This window comes from Nematocida major (assembly GCF_021653875.1).
Source record: "Nematocida major strain JUm2507 chromosome Unknown 2427, whole genome shotgun sequence".
In the NCBI taxonomy this organism is placed as follows: domain Eukaryota; kingdom Fungi; phylum Microsporidia; genus Nematocida; species Nematocida major.
In genome coordinates this window covers 167,092-180,405 of record NW_025952954.1, presented here as the reverse complement: position 1 = coordinate 180,405, position 13,314 = coordinate 167,092, and the positions used below count along the sequence as shown (strand labels likewise).

Here is a 13,314-nt window from a genome sequence, read left to right as displayed (position 1 = left end):
ACGCATTTATAGAAAGTCTCTTCGCAAATACGCGAGTTTTACCAGCAGGCCCAATAGAAAGAACAGGCAGGCTCTGAAAACACGGCGAAGTATCCCCCCGCGCAAAGCCCCCTCCTGCACTAAAAGTCGCGCCTTCCTGCAGGGTATTTCCGGCATTTCCCCGGGAAAGTGCTGCTTTTTCCGCGGCTGAATTTCAAAAGTATAAATTCTCGGAGAAACTGCAAAAAATGCAAGAAAAAGTGATCGTGCAGGCCCTGCTTGCCTTTTCAAAGTTTGCACGCGCCCTCATCCACACCTCCATTCCCGTGCAGAACAACCCATTCCCGCAGGCGTATCCCGAGGAAAGCGACGACCTCGGGGACTTTTTTATAAACCCACTCATAGCCATAGACGAGGAGTATCTGCACATTCCCCGGGTGGAGAGAAAAGTCGTGAGAAAAGAGTTCCGAGACCTCACGCAGAAAGAGTGGAAAGCGTACAGGGAGGCCGTGGAGCTCCTGAGAAAGTCCGGATATTTGGAGCCACTCGCGCGAGTCCACTTTACCGTGCGTGGGTATGCGCACAACTCCCTGGAGTTTCTCCCGTGGCACAGGCTCTTCCTTCTTTACTATGAATATCTTCTGAGAGCCGTCTCCGGGCAGGACGATATCACAGTCCCGTACTGGAACTGGGCCCTCGATGCGGATAATCCGAGCGAGTCCCCGATGCTGGACAGCGCCCACTGGGGACTTACCCGATGCTTTCTCGTGCACGAGCCTGTCACGCACTGCCTGCAGCGCACCCGCAACAGGAAGATCGACCCCTTCTACAACGAGGAGGAGATCGACCGAATCGTGCGCAAGAAAAACAGCTTCTACGACTTCACGATAGAGCTTGAGCTGATTCCGCACGCTCTCGTGCACCTGAACCTAGGCGGCGAGTATGGGGACATGTCGTACATGCAAAGCACGAACGACCCTCTTTTCTGGCACCATCACTCGTACGTGGAGTACATCTGGGAGCAAAGGATGCGCCTGTACAGAGAGAATCCTCGCGCGGAGAAGTATCTCTACCCGCAGGAGAAGCTGGACACTGTCCTGTACCCGTTCAACATGACGGTTAGGCAGGCGATTGCCCTGAGTACGCGCATCGAGTACAGGGAGAGCCGTGCAGCGAGAGCGTAGGCCAAAGAAGTGCCAGAGCAGCCCAAAAATAAACACGCGCAAGCCCTGGAATTACGCCCTATTTACTTCTTCGCTGCTTGCACGGGAGGCCATTCAAAGGGCGCACTATTCGCGTCCTGTAGTTTACTAGCTCACTCGGTTTATTATCGTATGCAGTATTTTCCTGTTTCCCTGGTTACCTCACAGTATTTGCTATTTCACTCGGTTTATTATTTGCATTCAGTATTTTACTATTCATTTGTTTTGGTGTTTTGCTCGTACAGTGTTTCAGTGCTTGCTTGCTACTATTCACTTAGGCTACTAACTCACTAATTCAGCAGTACTTTACTACTATTCAGCAGCACTTTGCTACTATTCACTTAGTTTGCTAGTTTACTACTATTCACTTAGGCTACTAGTCTACTAATTCACTTAGGCTACTACTATTCACTTAGGTTACTAGTTTACTAACTCACTAATTCACTTAGGTTACTACTATTCACTAATTCAGCAGTACTTTGATACTATTCACTTAGTTTGCTATTTTACTACTATTCACTAACTCACTTACTTTACTAGTTTACTAGTTTGCTAATTCACTTACTTTACTAGTTTACTAGTTTGCTAATTCAGTGCTTGCTACTAACTCCGTGCTTTACTATAACCCGGACTTGCTCGCCTGCTATCCACTCGCTTTGCTTGCCCGCGGGCCGTGCTTTGGCGGAGACAAAAAAGTGCGCTAACCGGGAATCGAACCCGGGTCTTAACCTTGGAAGGGTTGCGTTCTACCATTATACCATTAGCGCGCACACTCTCTCGCCAGCCCGCCCACCTCTCACGCCCTCTTTTGGGAGACGCGGGAGCCTCCCCGCCTTTTTAAGTATAAATGGCTTGGTTTATTTTTGCGCATGCGAAGAGCGCCTTTTGAGGAAAAAACAAACGAGGAAAGAGTCGAAGAGGTGGGGAAAGGCAAGATTCATTCTGAAAGGCGGGTAATAATGGAGTACCTTACGATGGCCTCGGAGCAGACGGGGGACTACAATTTAAAGTACGACTTGGCCCTGTGCCTAGAGGCCATACAGGGAAAGGAGAACATGCAAGTGAAGGAGCTGAAGGAGGCTGTCGTTGAACTTTCCGCTGAAAACGAGAAGCTGGTCCACCAGTGCAGCGCCCTGCAAATACAGCTTCTAAACAGAAGCTCCCAGTAGGCAGCCCGCGAATGTATACTCATAAACAATATTATATTTTATTCTGCTTTGCTTTTCTTGCACGGGGATGGGAGGAGGCTTTTTGAGACTTCGAAATTTTAGGAAGGCCTGGGGCTTTACTGGGCGGTTCCGCACGGGATTTCGCCTGTCCCCGTGTCTTCCCGGACTCTGGGATTTTTCCGGAATTTCCGCGTTTGTTTGTTTCCTGCGGGCTTCCTGCGGGTGAAACGGGACTCCCGAGAGAGTTGGAGTTTCTGCTGAATGTGAAACAGGCGTATCCATGCACAAGAGAAACAACAAACAGGCCTATATATGCGGGGGCGTGTCAGAGGGGAATGTCTCAAGTGGGAAAGTGTCTTCTATCCGTTCTGGGGATCTGCATCTTTGTCTCTTGCGCGAGTGCATCAAGCGTGCAGGAGTACTACGTTCTTCCGATGGCTTCCCTCGAGGAGTCGAAGGACGCGTGCAGAAGCGCCTCTTTTGTGCCGCCAGTCCAGAAGAAGTGGCTGGGGATGGTGCAGAAAGGGGGCTGCTCAACGCTCAGCAAGTACAACACCCTCCGGGAAATGGGGGCTTCGGGAATGCTTATTTTGGACGGGGGCGAGACGGAGTATACGTCCACAAGCAGATTTCACGTGGTCTCAATAGAGGCAAGCATGTATAAACGGCTGGTGGAGGCGTACGAGAAGAACAAGGAGCTTCCAAAAGTGAAAATATCGCACCCCTATACAAGCACGCTTCCTGCAGTGCAGATTCTCTACATCGTGTTTCTGGTTCTGATGATATTCGTGTTCCCGAGCCTTTTTGAGCGCCTGGACGAGCCGGCTGTGAAGCTGGTCACTCCGAAGGACTTATCCACCGTCTCCCTGGAGAAGTACGAGAGACTCCCAGAGAAAGACAGAAAGTACGAGGAGTGCCCGATTTGCTTCGACAGGTTCCAGCCGGAAGACTTCGTCCGGACTCTGCAGTGCAGGCACTACTACCACTGCAATTGCATCGATCCGTGGCTTCTTAGCAGGAGTTGTCGCTGCCCAGTGTGCAACCAAGAACTATCTTTCCCATGATAAGTCATTTAGAAAGTATAAAATTTTAATTTCTTGATCAAATAGAAAAAACAATCGATCGCATAAAATCAGCAGAGGATGATAAAATATAAGAAAGGAGACGACATAACATGCGAAAACTGCAAAACAAACATAACACCATTGTGGAGAAGAAGCGAGACAGGAAACTATCTGTGTAATGCCTGTGGGCTGTATTTAAAGATCCACAAGAAGCACAGGCCTGTAAAGTTTATGAGCAAGGAAATAAAGCACAGACAGAGGCAGCCCGTATCCAGAATTCTGGCAGACGGCACAACTGAAGGGTATGAGCTAGCATACAACGAGATAGGGGTGCAGAACACAGGAGGGAAGAACCACGCGTTTGACGACTGCCTTGTAATAAACTACAGCGAAGAAGAAATAGAAGCACTCTCCGGCCTGGTGATGCTTACAACCATAGATAGATCAAAGTAGCACAGAAAGCTCACTAAGCATGCCTGTGTCCTGTGACATAAAGACTCTCTCCACGTGAGAAATGCCCTCTCCCTTCACTGGGCATGTCCCAAGCCTGTGGAGGGATTCATTAAATATTAAAACACTCGCACGAGTGAAAAGAATAAAGAGAGAGTCAACACTCATAATGCTTAAAACTTGCCTTTTTTCTGCGCATCCCAGAGAGGGGGCGTGCAGTTTTCTCCCAAAGTACGAGACGAGAAGGGGCTTCGGGTGGAAGTCCAGGACAGGCCACGACCCGTCCACAAAAACCCGCAGAGTCCCCGCGTAGAGAGACGCCTCCAGCGCACAGAAGGCACTTTCACCGAGTGGAATCCCTGCTTGGCCCATTTCCGAGGCTACTTCCGGCGCGATTTCCCTCCGGTGGAAGAGCACGGAGTAAATGCGCCCCGAATCCATGCCCAGAAAAAGATCGCCGCTGATGTATTTGAGGCGGGTGCACGTGTCACCCTCTGGGAGGTCTAGAATCCTCTGCCTCTCCTCGGAGTAGAAGTACAGCGTCCCATCCTCCACGGCGAAAGGCCCAAATTCTGTGCAGCAGGACGGAATGAAGAGACTAGAGACGGTGCAGTGCACGTATTTTGGCGTGATTTTGTAGTAGCTTTTCGGGGCAAATATGTGCACTGTTCCTGCATGGTTCGATGCAAAGTGCTCCCAGCTGGAGGGCAGAGTGCAAACATCCTGCAGGAGGCGCTGCGAGTTTCCCTCCGCCTTCGGGGGGAGTCTAAACATTGCAAGAAGAGTTGGACTTTTGTCTTGCCACGCGTATATATAGTGGTCTGTGCACGTGTAGAGCACTCCGTTGGAAATGGCTAGGCCTCTCACTTGGCTGTTGTGGTTGTACGTTGCGGACTCGCACACTTCTTTCGCCTCGTTTACTTCCATGCAAAATTCGTGCGTGCAAAAGAAAGAAATCAGCTTGAAGTGCGGAGGAGACTTGCAACTTCGAAAATAGAGGGAAAGGATGCACAAACTCGGGCTGTGCATGCATGTTTGGCACTAGTGAGCATTTTCCCTCTTTTCTTCTTTCCCTCTTTCCTTCTTTCCCTCTTTCCTGAATGTCCTGAATGTCCTGAATGCATGAGTCCCACAGTCCAGTAATTGCAGTTCTTCTGTGTGGAAGCAGTTACTCGTAATTGGTTTGCTTATATGGGCCTGATTAAGGGGCTGCATGCCTTATATATCACGGGATAGAACAAATAATGTCTGTAAGCACTCCAATAAACAAAAAAGGCTGTGATTTTTCCTAGCACTTTCTGCATTACAACCACAGCAATTATAGCAATTCCTTTCTCAAGGCTGAATTTCTAATTTAAATCACTAATTATTTTGTGCTGATGCCAAAATGTGCAAAAGCACGAATTCAAAAACAGATCTGCTTAATTTTATGTCGTATATAGTCTGAAATATTTCTCTTTTTATGAATAGCCCCAATCCAGGTCGAATAAGTGTGTATGGTTCCCAAGAAGTTTCGCATGCCGACAAAAAAGACGCTGAGGCGCTGAGAGGGCATGTTCCGGGGTCGTGCGTGTTCTCTCTTATTTCCGCCCGCGAGCTGAGACCGTGCGTGCGCATAAGCAGCCTGCCAAACCTCCCAGGAAAAACGCTTTCCCTCATGGAGAGGCTGGCCGTGGCAACTGCGTACATGGAGATGCGCACAGCCAAGCGACTTCAAGGGGTTTCCTCGGATTTTTTCGTGGGCTCCGAAGCCCCCGCACAAGAAAAGTCTCTGGAGAAAGAAAAACCCGCTGAAAGAAAGTGCGCGGAAGCCCCCGTGCAGAAGGCAGCACCCGCAGAGCACACGGTAATTGAGGGGGCAGTGCTTGAAAGTGGAAAGCAGGAGGCTGGGCCAAGGCCTGTCGAAGAAGAGCTTTCTCCTGCAGAACGTCTTGGGCATAATGTACAGGTGCTTTGCTGCGCTGCTGCTATCCTGGGGTTTATCGTGTGCTTTTCCAACTTATTCCAGACTGGAGCAGTAGCACCCAAATTCCAGAAAATCCGCATGAATAGCAGTCCCTCAGCACAAAACCAATAGAGAGTGCGCGTATTAGCTGGTTTCCGGGCTTGCCCCAGAGAAAACGGAGTTTTTTCATCTGGAAACCATCCAAATACGCGGTCCCTGCACGACAGACGCAAATATAGCGCCCTGGAGGCAGGGCATGGCAATAATAAAGTCCGGGCTTAGAAGACTTTTCTCTGAAATTTAGCCGCAGAGCAGAAAGTGTCTCTTTTCCTGCAGCACTGCATTTATAATTTCGCACGGGATTATTTTTTTATGAGCAGCCCGTTCTTTATGCAAAGCATTCAGCTCGTGAACTTTATGTGCCACGACAACTTGCTTGTTGAGTTTAGCAAGAAAGTGACGTGCATAGTTGGAAGCAACGGAAGCGGGAAGTCGGCTGTTATGGTTGCGCTTGGGGTTCTTTTTGGCGTCCGCGCGTCTCTAATGCGGGGCAGCTCGCACAAGCAGTACATAAAAACAGGAGAGGAGTACGCTGTGATTCGGGTGCACATTAAGACGCAGAGCCCAGAAGCAGCAGGCACGTATAAAGACACGCACATAGAAAAGAGAATCTCGCCAGAGTCTTCCAGAATAAAAATAACGGTCGATGGCGAGGTTGTGGGAAGGACGCAGGAAGACCTGAACGCCTTTATAGAGCAGGAGCGGATCAACCTGAAGAGTCCCATAAGCTTCCTGACGCAGGACGAGGCCAAAAAAATCCTGAAGTCCCACAGCGCGAAGGGGATGTACTCTTTCTTCAAGGCTGCCACCGAGATAGAAAGCATAGAGGACATCCACGCGCAAAGCCAGAGCACTCTAGAGGAGATAAAAACCTCCCTGCACGCTGCCCACACGAGATATACGGGCAAAAAGAAGACTCTGGAGTCCCTGCGAAGTGCCCTGAATGCGCAGAAAAGCCTGCAGGCGATGGGAGAGCAGGTGCGCGCCCTTAGGATAGAGCACGAGTGGAGCAAGGTCGGGGAAATAGAAAAGAAGCGAAGCGAGGCCGAAAGAGCGCGCGAGGCCCTGCTGAACTCGTACGCCGACATGTCGAGGGAGCACCAAAATCTCCTGGATCAAGCCGAGAGCATCTCCAAGCAGGTCCTGGAGGCAGCGAGAAAAAGGGCCGATGCGCGCGCCCTCAGACACGCCAAAAACGAGAAGGCGAGCGAAGCCATTGCAAAGAACGAAAAAAGGAAAAAAGAAATCCAGAGAGAAATCGAGTACTACGCGTACGAAATAGAGCAAAAAACGAAAAAACTCGCGAGAATCCAGCAGATCCTGGGCGCCCCGAAAAAGGAGCCCGAGGAGGACATCAACGAGCTGAAGGAGCAGCACAAGGCACGCGCCATTGCCAGGAAAAGCCTGGAGGTGCAGCAGGCGCAGCTCGACATAACGATAAAGAAGGTGCAGGCGGAGGAAGAGAAAGCCCGCCCCCAGAAAGACGCGAACATGGAGGCAGCCGTCCAGGAAATATCGCAGAGAAAGCTCGACGTGCTTGGGCCCTTGCACGCGCACATAAAAGTCAAGGACGAAAAGTGGGTGCGCGCTATTGAGGCTCTTCTGGGGAGTGCCCTCTTTGGGTTTATCGTGCACACAGCGGAAGACCGTGCCGTGCTGGAAAGTGTTTTGGAAAAGCACCGCGTGAGGAGGTACAGGATATACCTGACAAAGCCGCAGAAGGACCGAGTTCTCGACCGGATATACGAAAAAGCCAGAAGTGTCTCGAACAAAATCCTGGCAACGGCAAACGTCCCTGGGCTCACAACAGTGATTTCGCAGGTCGAGGGAAGCCCTCTTTTGGTGGAGACTCTGGTGGTTCTGCTGGGCATTGAAAGAGTCGGGCTCCTCGAGAGCAGGAGCAAGGCGTACGAAGTCGTGCAGAGAAGGTGCGGGCTCGAGTGCATCCTCACGCCTTCTGCGGATCGAATACAGTGCGTGGGAAGCAGTCTCAGCGACATGCGGTGTGCAGCTGGGAGAAGGGTTCTTTCCGGGGGGAGCACACTCCCCGAGAGGGGAGAGCAGCTGGCAAAGGAGGCGAGAGAGACGAGGAAGATGCTCGTCGAGGCGCGGGAGAAGGAGCGGGCACTCGAGAAAAAAATCGAGGAGATCGAAGAGAGAATGCGGAGGAAGGAGAACGACGAAATGGAGGAAGAAAAAAAAAGCGTCCACGAGGAGATCCAGAAGATGCAGGAGCAGCAGGCATCCGTGCAGGAAACGTGGGCGGAACTCCTGCGGAATGAGGCCCACCTGCCGCGAGTAGAGCCTGCAGAAGAGGGCGCAGAAGACGCAGGGCACAGGCGAAAGGCAGAGGAGGGAAGAGATGCCGTGCGGAGAGATATCGTCCGAAGCGAAGACGGGATGAGAAGGTCGAAGGCGGAAATAGAAAAAATTGAGGCGGAGTTGGAGGAGATGCACAGAGCGTGCACAGCCGCAAAGGCACGCGCGGAAGAGTCTGGGCACGTCCTGCGCGTGGACAGGACCCCGCAGGAGGTGAAAAGCGACCTCGAGAAGGCAGAAGCCCGCATGCGCGCAGCAGAGGAAGTCCACGGAGAAAAGACCATGCACAGCGAGGAGGAGACTGCGCGGAGTGAGAGGGAAGTGCAGAGTGAAGTTTGCGCGATTGAGCAGGTCCTGCAGGAGGGCGAGCAGAGAAAGACGGAAATAGAGAGGGCCACAAAAGAGCGCATAAAAAAGAGGGAGGAGATGCTGAAGGCAATTGCCAGCGCGGGGAGGGAGGAGTTTGCATCGCTTATGAGGATGCGCGAGTACGAGGGAGTTTTGGACTTTGACCATCTGCAGGAGGAGCTGCACATCTCCGTAAAAGTCTCTGAGGCTTCTCGCGGGAATAAGGGCAGCCTCAGCGGGGGAGAAAGATCGTTTTCTGGCGCGTGCTTTCTCCTTGCGCTGTGGCCTCTCATTTCGTCGCCCCTCCGAGTCCTCGATGAATTCGACGTTTTTATGGACGGGCTCAACAGGAAGGCAGCATTCAACCTGGTCTTTGAGGTGGTCCGGAAACTGGATACGCAGGTTATTATAATATCCCCTCTGGGCATGGCCAGCACACCCCCCGACATCTGCGAAGTCGTGACTTTGAAGGCTCCCGTGCGGTAGCTCGGGCTTTGCTATTTCCGGCTCTGGGCTGTCGCACTTGGAAGAGCGTGAAGGCCGGGTGTAACTGGAGGTGCTAGCGAAAATGCAGCCTTTATTCGGGGGCTTAGCATACGATAATAAACGATAGAACTGATAGAACTGATAAACTTTCCAGCCTCCTTCTCGCATAAATTGCGATGCCCTTCACTTTGCCTGTTCCAGCAGCGCACGGGAGTAACTGGGCTTTCGTCGTGCGAAGGCCTGGGCAGAGACGGAATCAATAAATCAAAAACTGCGAAGTGCACAGGGATAGAGCGGAAAGACTTCCTGATTGGTTTATTTACGAAAATATTCTGTTGTGAATATGCGCAATGAGTTGCTGCATTGTGTTTTCGCTCATTAGGGTCTCTGACTCGTGCAGAATCCTTCTTCGCACGTCCAGCTTCCCAACAGTTTCCAGCTCGACGTTCATCTCCTTCGCAGCCTTCTCCTCCTCAACCCGCTTTTTGAGCATAACCCCCAGCTCCTTTATTGCCTTCTTCCTGGTGCTGGCTCTTTTCTCAAAGTCCTTGACCGTCTCCATCTTCAGGCAGTCCGCCCAGGTCTTCTTGTGCAGGCTCAGGAGCATGTTCTCCTCCAGCTCGTTCTTCTTGTACTGGATGTTTATCGAGTAGTAGTGCCTGTTCAGGCCGTGCAGCATGCTCACAAGAGTGGGCTTCGTCAGGTACCCAATATTCGACGTGACCTGCCGTGGCTCCACTCCCGTTATCGACTTCTGCATGGGAATAAGCCTAAACGCGTCAATAACGACTTTTCCGCGCACGCTCTGAATTGGGTCTATCACAACAGCAACTGCCCTCTTGGAGAGCTGCTCGAATGCAGACTGCGTGTTTATGTCCACGCTGGAAAGCCAGCACCCGAACCCAGGATGCGAGTGGTACCATCCAACAACGCTCTCTCCTCGCCCCGTTATTTTCAGCATATCCATCATCCTCGTCTGAAAGACAGGGTCAACAGCCTCCACGCTGACTCCAGTCCCGCTTTGCGGCATTGCAAAGACGTCAGTCACGCGGATCGTATACTCGTCCACAAACTCCCCCAGCATCAGGCCCATGACTTCCATGGGAACTCCAGCTCTTCCATGCTTAAGCATTTTTATCAGGGCAAGCGAGGAAATTTGTATCGTCTCTGCGGCATCTGGCGTGTAAGTGTCTTCCATTAGTCTTGCCTGGTCCCACATGCGAATACAAATAAATTTTAATTAAAAGCAAGAATGGGCGTAAATGCGCAAAGACGGGGCAAGTCTGGGCGTGAAATGGCCGAAATACTCAGAGGGCTCAAAACCCCAGGAATCTCTTCGGGCGAGATCCAGGCTCTTTTGGAGAAGCACTGCCCGCACGTGGATTTTCGAAAGTATGTGCGAGGGTGTGGAAAGTGTGCTGGAGACAGTATGGGGGCGGCAGATGCCCGCGGAACCTCCCACGGAACCTCCCACGAAACCTGCTGCGGAACTCACCCGCCCTGTCTTGCTCTTTTGGAGGAGTCTCTTCTCTACGCGGGAGACCTGAGCAGGGCCTTTTTGGGCGAAATTGTGCGTGCAATTGAGGAGGAAATGCCCCGGGAGCACCTTATACACGTGCACAAGATGCTTTCCAACACTCTGATCTCCTCGCACAGGTGCGGGTATGCACACGAGTACGACAGATGGCTTGTTCTTGCGGCAATTAAAATTATGCAGGTACTGAAGCGGGAGGAGTACGTGCTAGAGTACTTCCCGTGCGTGGCCGAGAGAATCAGCGCAGATTGCCACCTTTCAGGCGGATTTCGGGACAGAGCCGTTATTTTGAGCGACTATCTCACGCAGGGCGAGCTTCTCCTGGAGTCGGGAGAGGCTGCGCACTTCAGCAGCGACGTCCCAAGGAAGCCCCGCATCGAAGAAGTGTGCGAAAGCCCAGACGAAGACGCTCCAGAAGAGCCTGCTTTTATAAGCACGCTCGCAGAGTACTACTTCACGGTGAAGAGCAAAAAGTTTGAGTCCGAGCCCCCGGAGGAGATACGCCGCGTGATGCTGCAGCTCCCCGGAGTACTGCGGAGGGAAAGCCCAAAAACCGTGAAAAAACTGTACTTGGAAATAGTGCAGGTACACGCTTCAATTCTGACGAAGGAGTCTCTTGAGGGGATATGCAGCCTTCTTTTGCAGGGAGAAATCGCCTGGGAGATTCTTTCGGTTTTGTACGACAGGGACAAATACTCGCTGCACTTTCGGCGGGTGATAGTGCAGTGCCTGGGCTCAGTCCTGCACAGGCTTCGAGGGGACGTCCTGGCCCGAATTGTGGAAAAACACGCACGCACGGAATATTCAGCGGAGGACGTAAAGCTGGGAATTCCCAGGCTTTTTTCGGCTGGCTCTATAAAATAAATGCATTCCGATTTTTATTTAAATGGGCATAGAAAGAGCCATCGAAGTGCTGCAGGAAACGGACTCCCCTGCAGACATTCGGCGATTTGTGGAGAATAAGCTGGGGGCGGTGATAGACTATATTTTTCTTATTTCCAGCACGAGCAGCCAGAAAACGTCCAGGCTCAACACACTGGACTTTATTAAGGGGTCGATATTCCAGAAGTCCATAGCGCCAAAGCTGTGCACGGAGAAGTACATTTTCGGCCTGCGCAGCATCCGCAAAAATGCGCACTCCAAGAAGGTCTCGGACGGAATTGTCTCTCTTTGCTACGAAATATACGCGGACGGGATGAAGATTCTGCTGGAGTGCATGCCCGAAAAAACCTTGGAGATCATCGCAGGGCATCCCAGCATGTGCTACATCGAGCAACTTTTGAAGAGCTCAGAGTACAGCCCGATCATTGAGATGTTTCCGTGCTTTTTCTCGCTTGGGGAGAGCAACTTCTGCAGGTGGATTCGGCTCTTGGTGGCGAAGGATGCGATTTCCATGCTGCTCCGGTCTCTGGAGAAGCTCACCCGGGCGCAAAAAGGGGCACACAATTTGGCGAAGTTTCTGTACTTGTTCGTCTCGTTCACCGGGAACGTCTTCAAAGACTCTGCGCACATGGAGGCAACGGGGTACCACTACACGCACTTCTACAGCCAAATAGAGGAAAGGGCAGAGCCTCTTCTGAGCTGCATATTTTCCGGGTCCGACTCCATCAACAGGCTCGCGTGCCTGGAGGTTGTCCGGGAAATGATCCGGACCGTTGAGTATTTGCCCAGCGGAAAGCACACGCTGCGGTTCCTGCACGTGTACTTGGAGGGCTCGAGCGTGCTCAAAAGCCTTGAAAGCAGCGACCACACGGCGCCTGCCACTGTCTGCATACTGTACCTGATAAACACGGTTTCCCGAACGGTCCGATACAAGCACGCGGACATGCTTGAATTCCTGAAGAAGACGCGATTCCTCCACCACGTTGCCGTTTACCTCCACGGGACATCGACGCACAGCATAACCAACGAGGTTTGCCTCCTCCTCAATGAGCTTGTGTACGTGGACAAGGCTTTCTACATCGACCTGATCGTGGAGTTCAGCCGGTCAGTGAAGGATCACACTTTCAAGAAGGTTGTGCAAACATACGCAGTCTCCCAGCAGAGACACAATCCGCACGTCTCCGTGATCGACTGCATTACGCCGGTTGTATACATTCTTTACAAGCTGTATCACATGTGCATGTACGAGTGCACAAAAAGAAGCAAAGAGGCCCGGCAGCAGTCGACGCGGTTTGTTGTCGTTGACGAGACCAAGGAAATGTACAAGCTACTGCAGGCTCTCGAGTTTCTGCAGGACGAGCAGGCGTACTGGTACATCACCACGCGAATTTTCGAGCACGAAAAGCGAATATCCTTGGAGTACGGCAGGTCTCTTCCGGACAGGCACCCGAATGCCGAGCAATTTGCTCGGTACTTCTGCGACTACACTGCATCTGTGCTTCCTGCGTATCCCCCGTGGTTACTCCAGTAGATGCAGCAGTTTAGCTTAAAATAAACCCATACATATTTGAGAAAAAAATACACATTCTTTATTCTGTGGCGCGGAGAAGTCCGCGGAGAGCGTGGAAAGCCCAGCAAAAAGAGGGGGAAAGCCCGCGTGGAGTCTGCGAGCATGGAAGCTAAAGGCCTCTGCCTTTGCACGGGTGCGGGCCCAAATAGTACGGCCTAGTCCCACGGGGAGTGCCGCAGGCCGTGGAAATTCCGCATTTGGGCTGCACTGCATCGAGAACTTCGCCCGTAAGCTCTTGGTGGGATAAAGAGGTTTTCCCACAAGACCATGCTTCTTGCCAGGAGATGGGAAAGTGCCAGAGAAATA

General features: G+C 51.8%; 10 protein-coding genes across 10 annotated transcripts; 8 read left to right on the top strand and 2 right to left on the bottom strand.

Moving 5' to 3' along the window:
* Nucleotides 1–227: 227 nt before the first annotated feature.
* Nucleotides 228–1,163, top strand: NEMAJ01_0620 (tyrosinase; the record flags this gene model as incomplete). The annotated part of the gene is made up of 1 exon (XM_047914458.1): nt 228–1,163. The coding sequence occupies one exon, from the start codon at nt 228–230 to the stop codon at nt 1,161–1,163; it is 936 nt and encodes a 311-aa protein (XP_047770415.1).
* An 887-nt stretch (nt 1,164–2,050) lies between these two features.
* NEMAJ01_0619 (uncharacterized protein) lies at nt 2,051–2,350 on the top strand (the record flags this gene model as incomplete). The annotated part of the gene is made up of 1 exon (XM_047914457.1): nt 2,051–2,350. One exon carries the CDS (start codon nt 2,051–2,053, stop codon nt 2,348–2,350), a length of 300 nt encoding a protein of 99 aa, XP_047770414.1.
* Nucleotides 2,351–2,685: 335 nt separating this feature from the next.
* On the top strand, nt 2,686–3,414 carry NEMAJ01_0618 (uncharacterized protein; the record flags this gene model as incomplete). Its single annotated transcript, XM_047914456.1, has 1 exon — nt 2,686–3,414. The coding sequence occupies one exon, from the start codon at nt 2,686–2,688 to the stop codon at nt 3,412–3,414; it is 729 nt and encodes a 242-aa protein (XP_047770413.1).
* A 78-nt stretch (nt 3,415–3,492) lies between these two features.
* Nucleotides 3,493–3,867, top strand: NEMAJ01_0617 (uncharacterized protein; the record flags this gene model as incomplete). The annotated part of the gene is made up of 1 exon (XM_047914455.1): nt 3,493–3,867. The coding sequence occupies one exon, from the start codon at nt 3,493–3,495 to the stop codon at nt 3,865–3,867; it is 375 nt and encodes a 124-aa protein (XP_047770412.1).
* On the bottom strand, nt 3,859–4,791 carry NEMAJ01_0616 (uncharacterized protein; the record flags this gene model as incomplete). Its single annotated transcript, XM_047914454.1, has 1 exon — nt 3,859–4,791. One exon carries the CDS (start codon nt 4,789–4,791, stop codon nt 3,859–3,861), a length of 933 nt encoding a protein of 310 aa, XP_047770411.1.
* Nucleotides 4,792–5,326: 535 nt separating this feature from the next.
* Nucleotides 5,327–5,941, top strand: NEMAJ01_0615 (uncharacterized protein; the record flags this gene model as incomplete). Its single annotated transcript, XM_047914453.1, has 1 exon — nt 5,327–5,941. One exon carries the CDS (start codon nt 5,327–5,329, stop codon nt 5,939–5,941), a length of 615 nt encoding a protein of 204 aa, XP_047770410.1.
* A 240-nt stretch (nt 5,942–6,181) lies between these two features.
* Nucleotides 6,182–9,022, top strand: NEMAJ01_0614 (structural maintenance of chromosomes protein 6; the record flags this gene model as incomplete). Its single annotated transcript, XM_047914452.1, has 1 exon — nt 6,182–9,022. One exon carries the CDS (start codon nt 6,182–6,184, stop codon nt 9,020–9,022), a length of 2,841 nt encoding a protein of 946 aa, XP_047770409.1.
* A 319-nt stretch (nt 9,023–9,341) lies between these two features.
* On the bottom strand, nt 9,342–10,241 carry NEMAJ01_0613 (26S proteasome regulatory subunit N11; the record flags this gene model as incomplete). The annotated part of the gene is made up of 1 exon (XM_047914451.1): nt 9,342–10,241. One exon carries the CDS (start codon nt 10,239–10,241, stop codon nt 9,342–9,344), a length of 900 nt encoding a protein of 299 aa, XP_047770408.1.
* A 33-nt stretch (nt 10,242–10,274) lies between these two features.
* Nucleotides 10,275–11,420, top strand: NEMAJ01_0612 (uncharacterized protein; the record flags this gene model as incomplete). Its single annotated transcript, XM_047914450.1, has 1 exon — nt 10,275–11,420. One exon carries the CDS (start codon nt 10,275–10,277, stop codon nt 11,418–11,420), a length of 1,146 nt encoding a protein of 381 aa, XP_047770407.1.
* Nucleotides 11,421–11,442: 22 nt separating this feature from the next.
* Nucleotides 11,443–12,969, top strand: NEMAJ01_0611 (uncharacterized protein; the record flags this gene model as incomplete). The annotated part of the gene is made up of 1 exon (XM_047914449.1): nt 11,443–12,969. The coding sequence occupies one exon, from the start codon at nt 11,443–11,445 to the stop codon at nt 12,967–12,969; it is 1,527 nt and encodes a 508-aa protein (XP_047770406.1).
* Between the last annotated feature and the right edge of the window lie 345 nt (nt 12,970–13,314).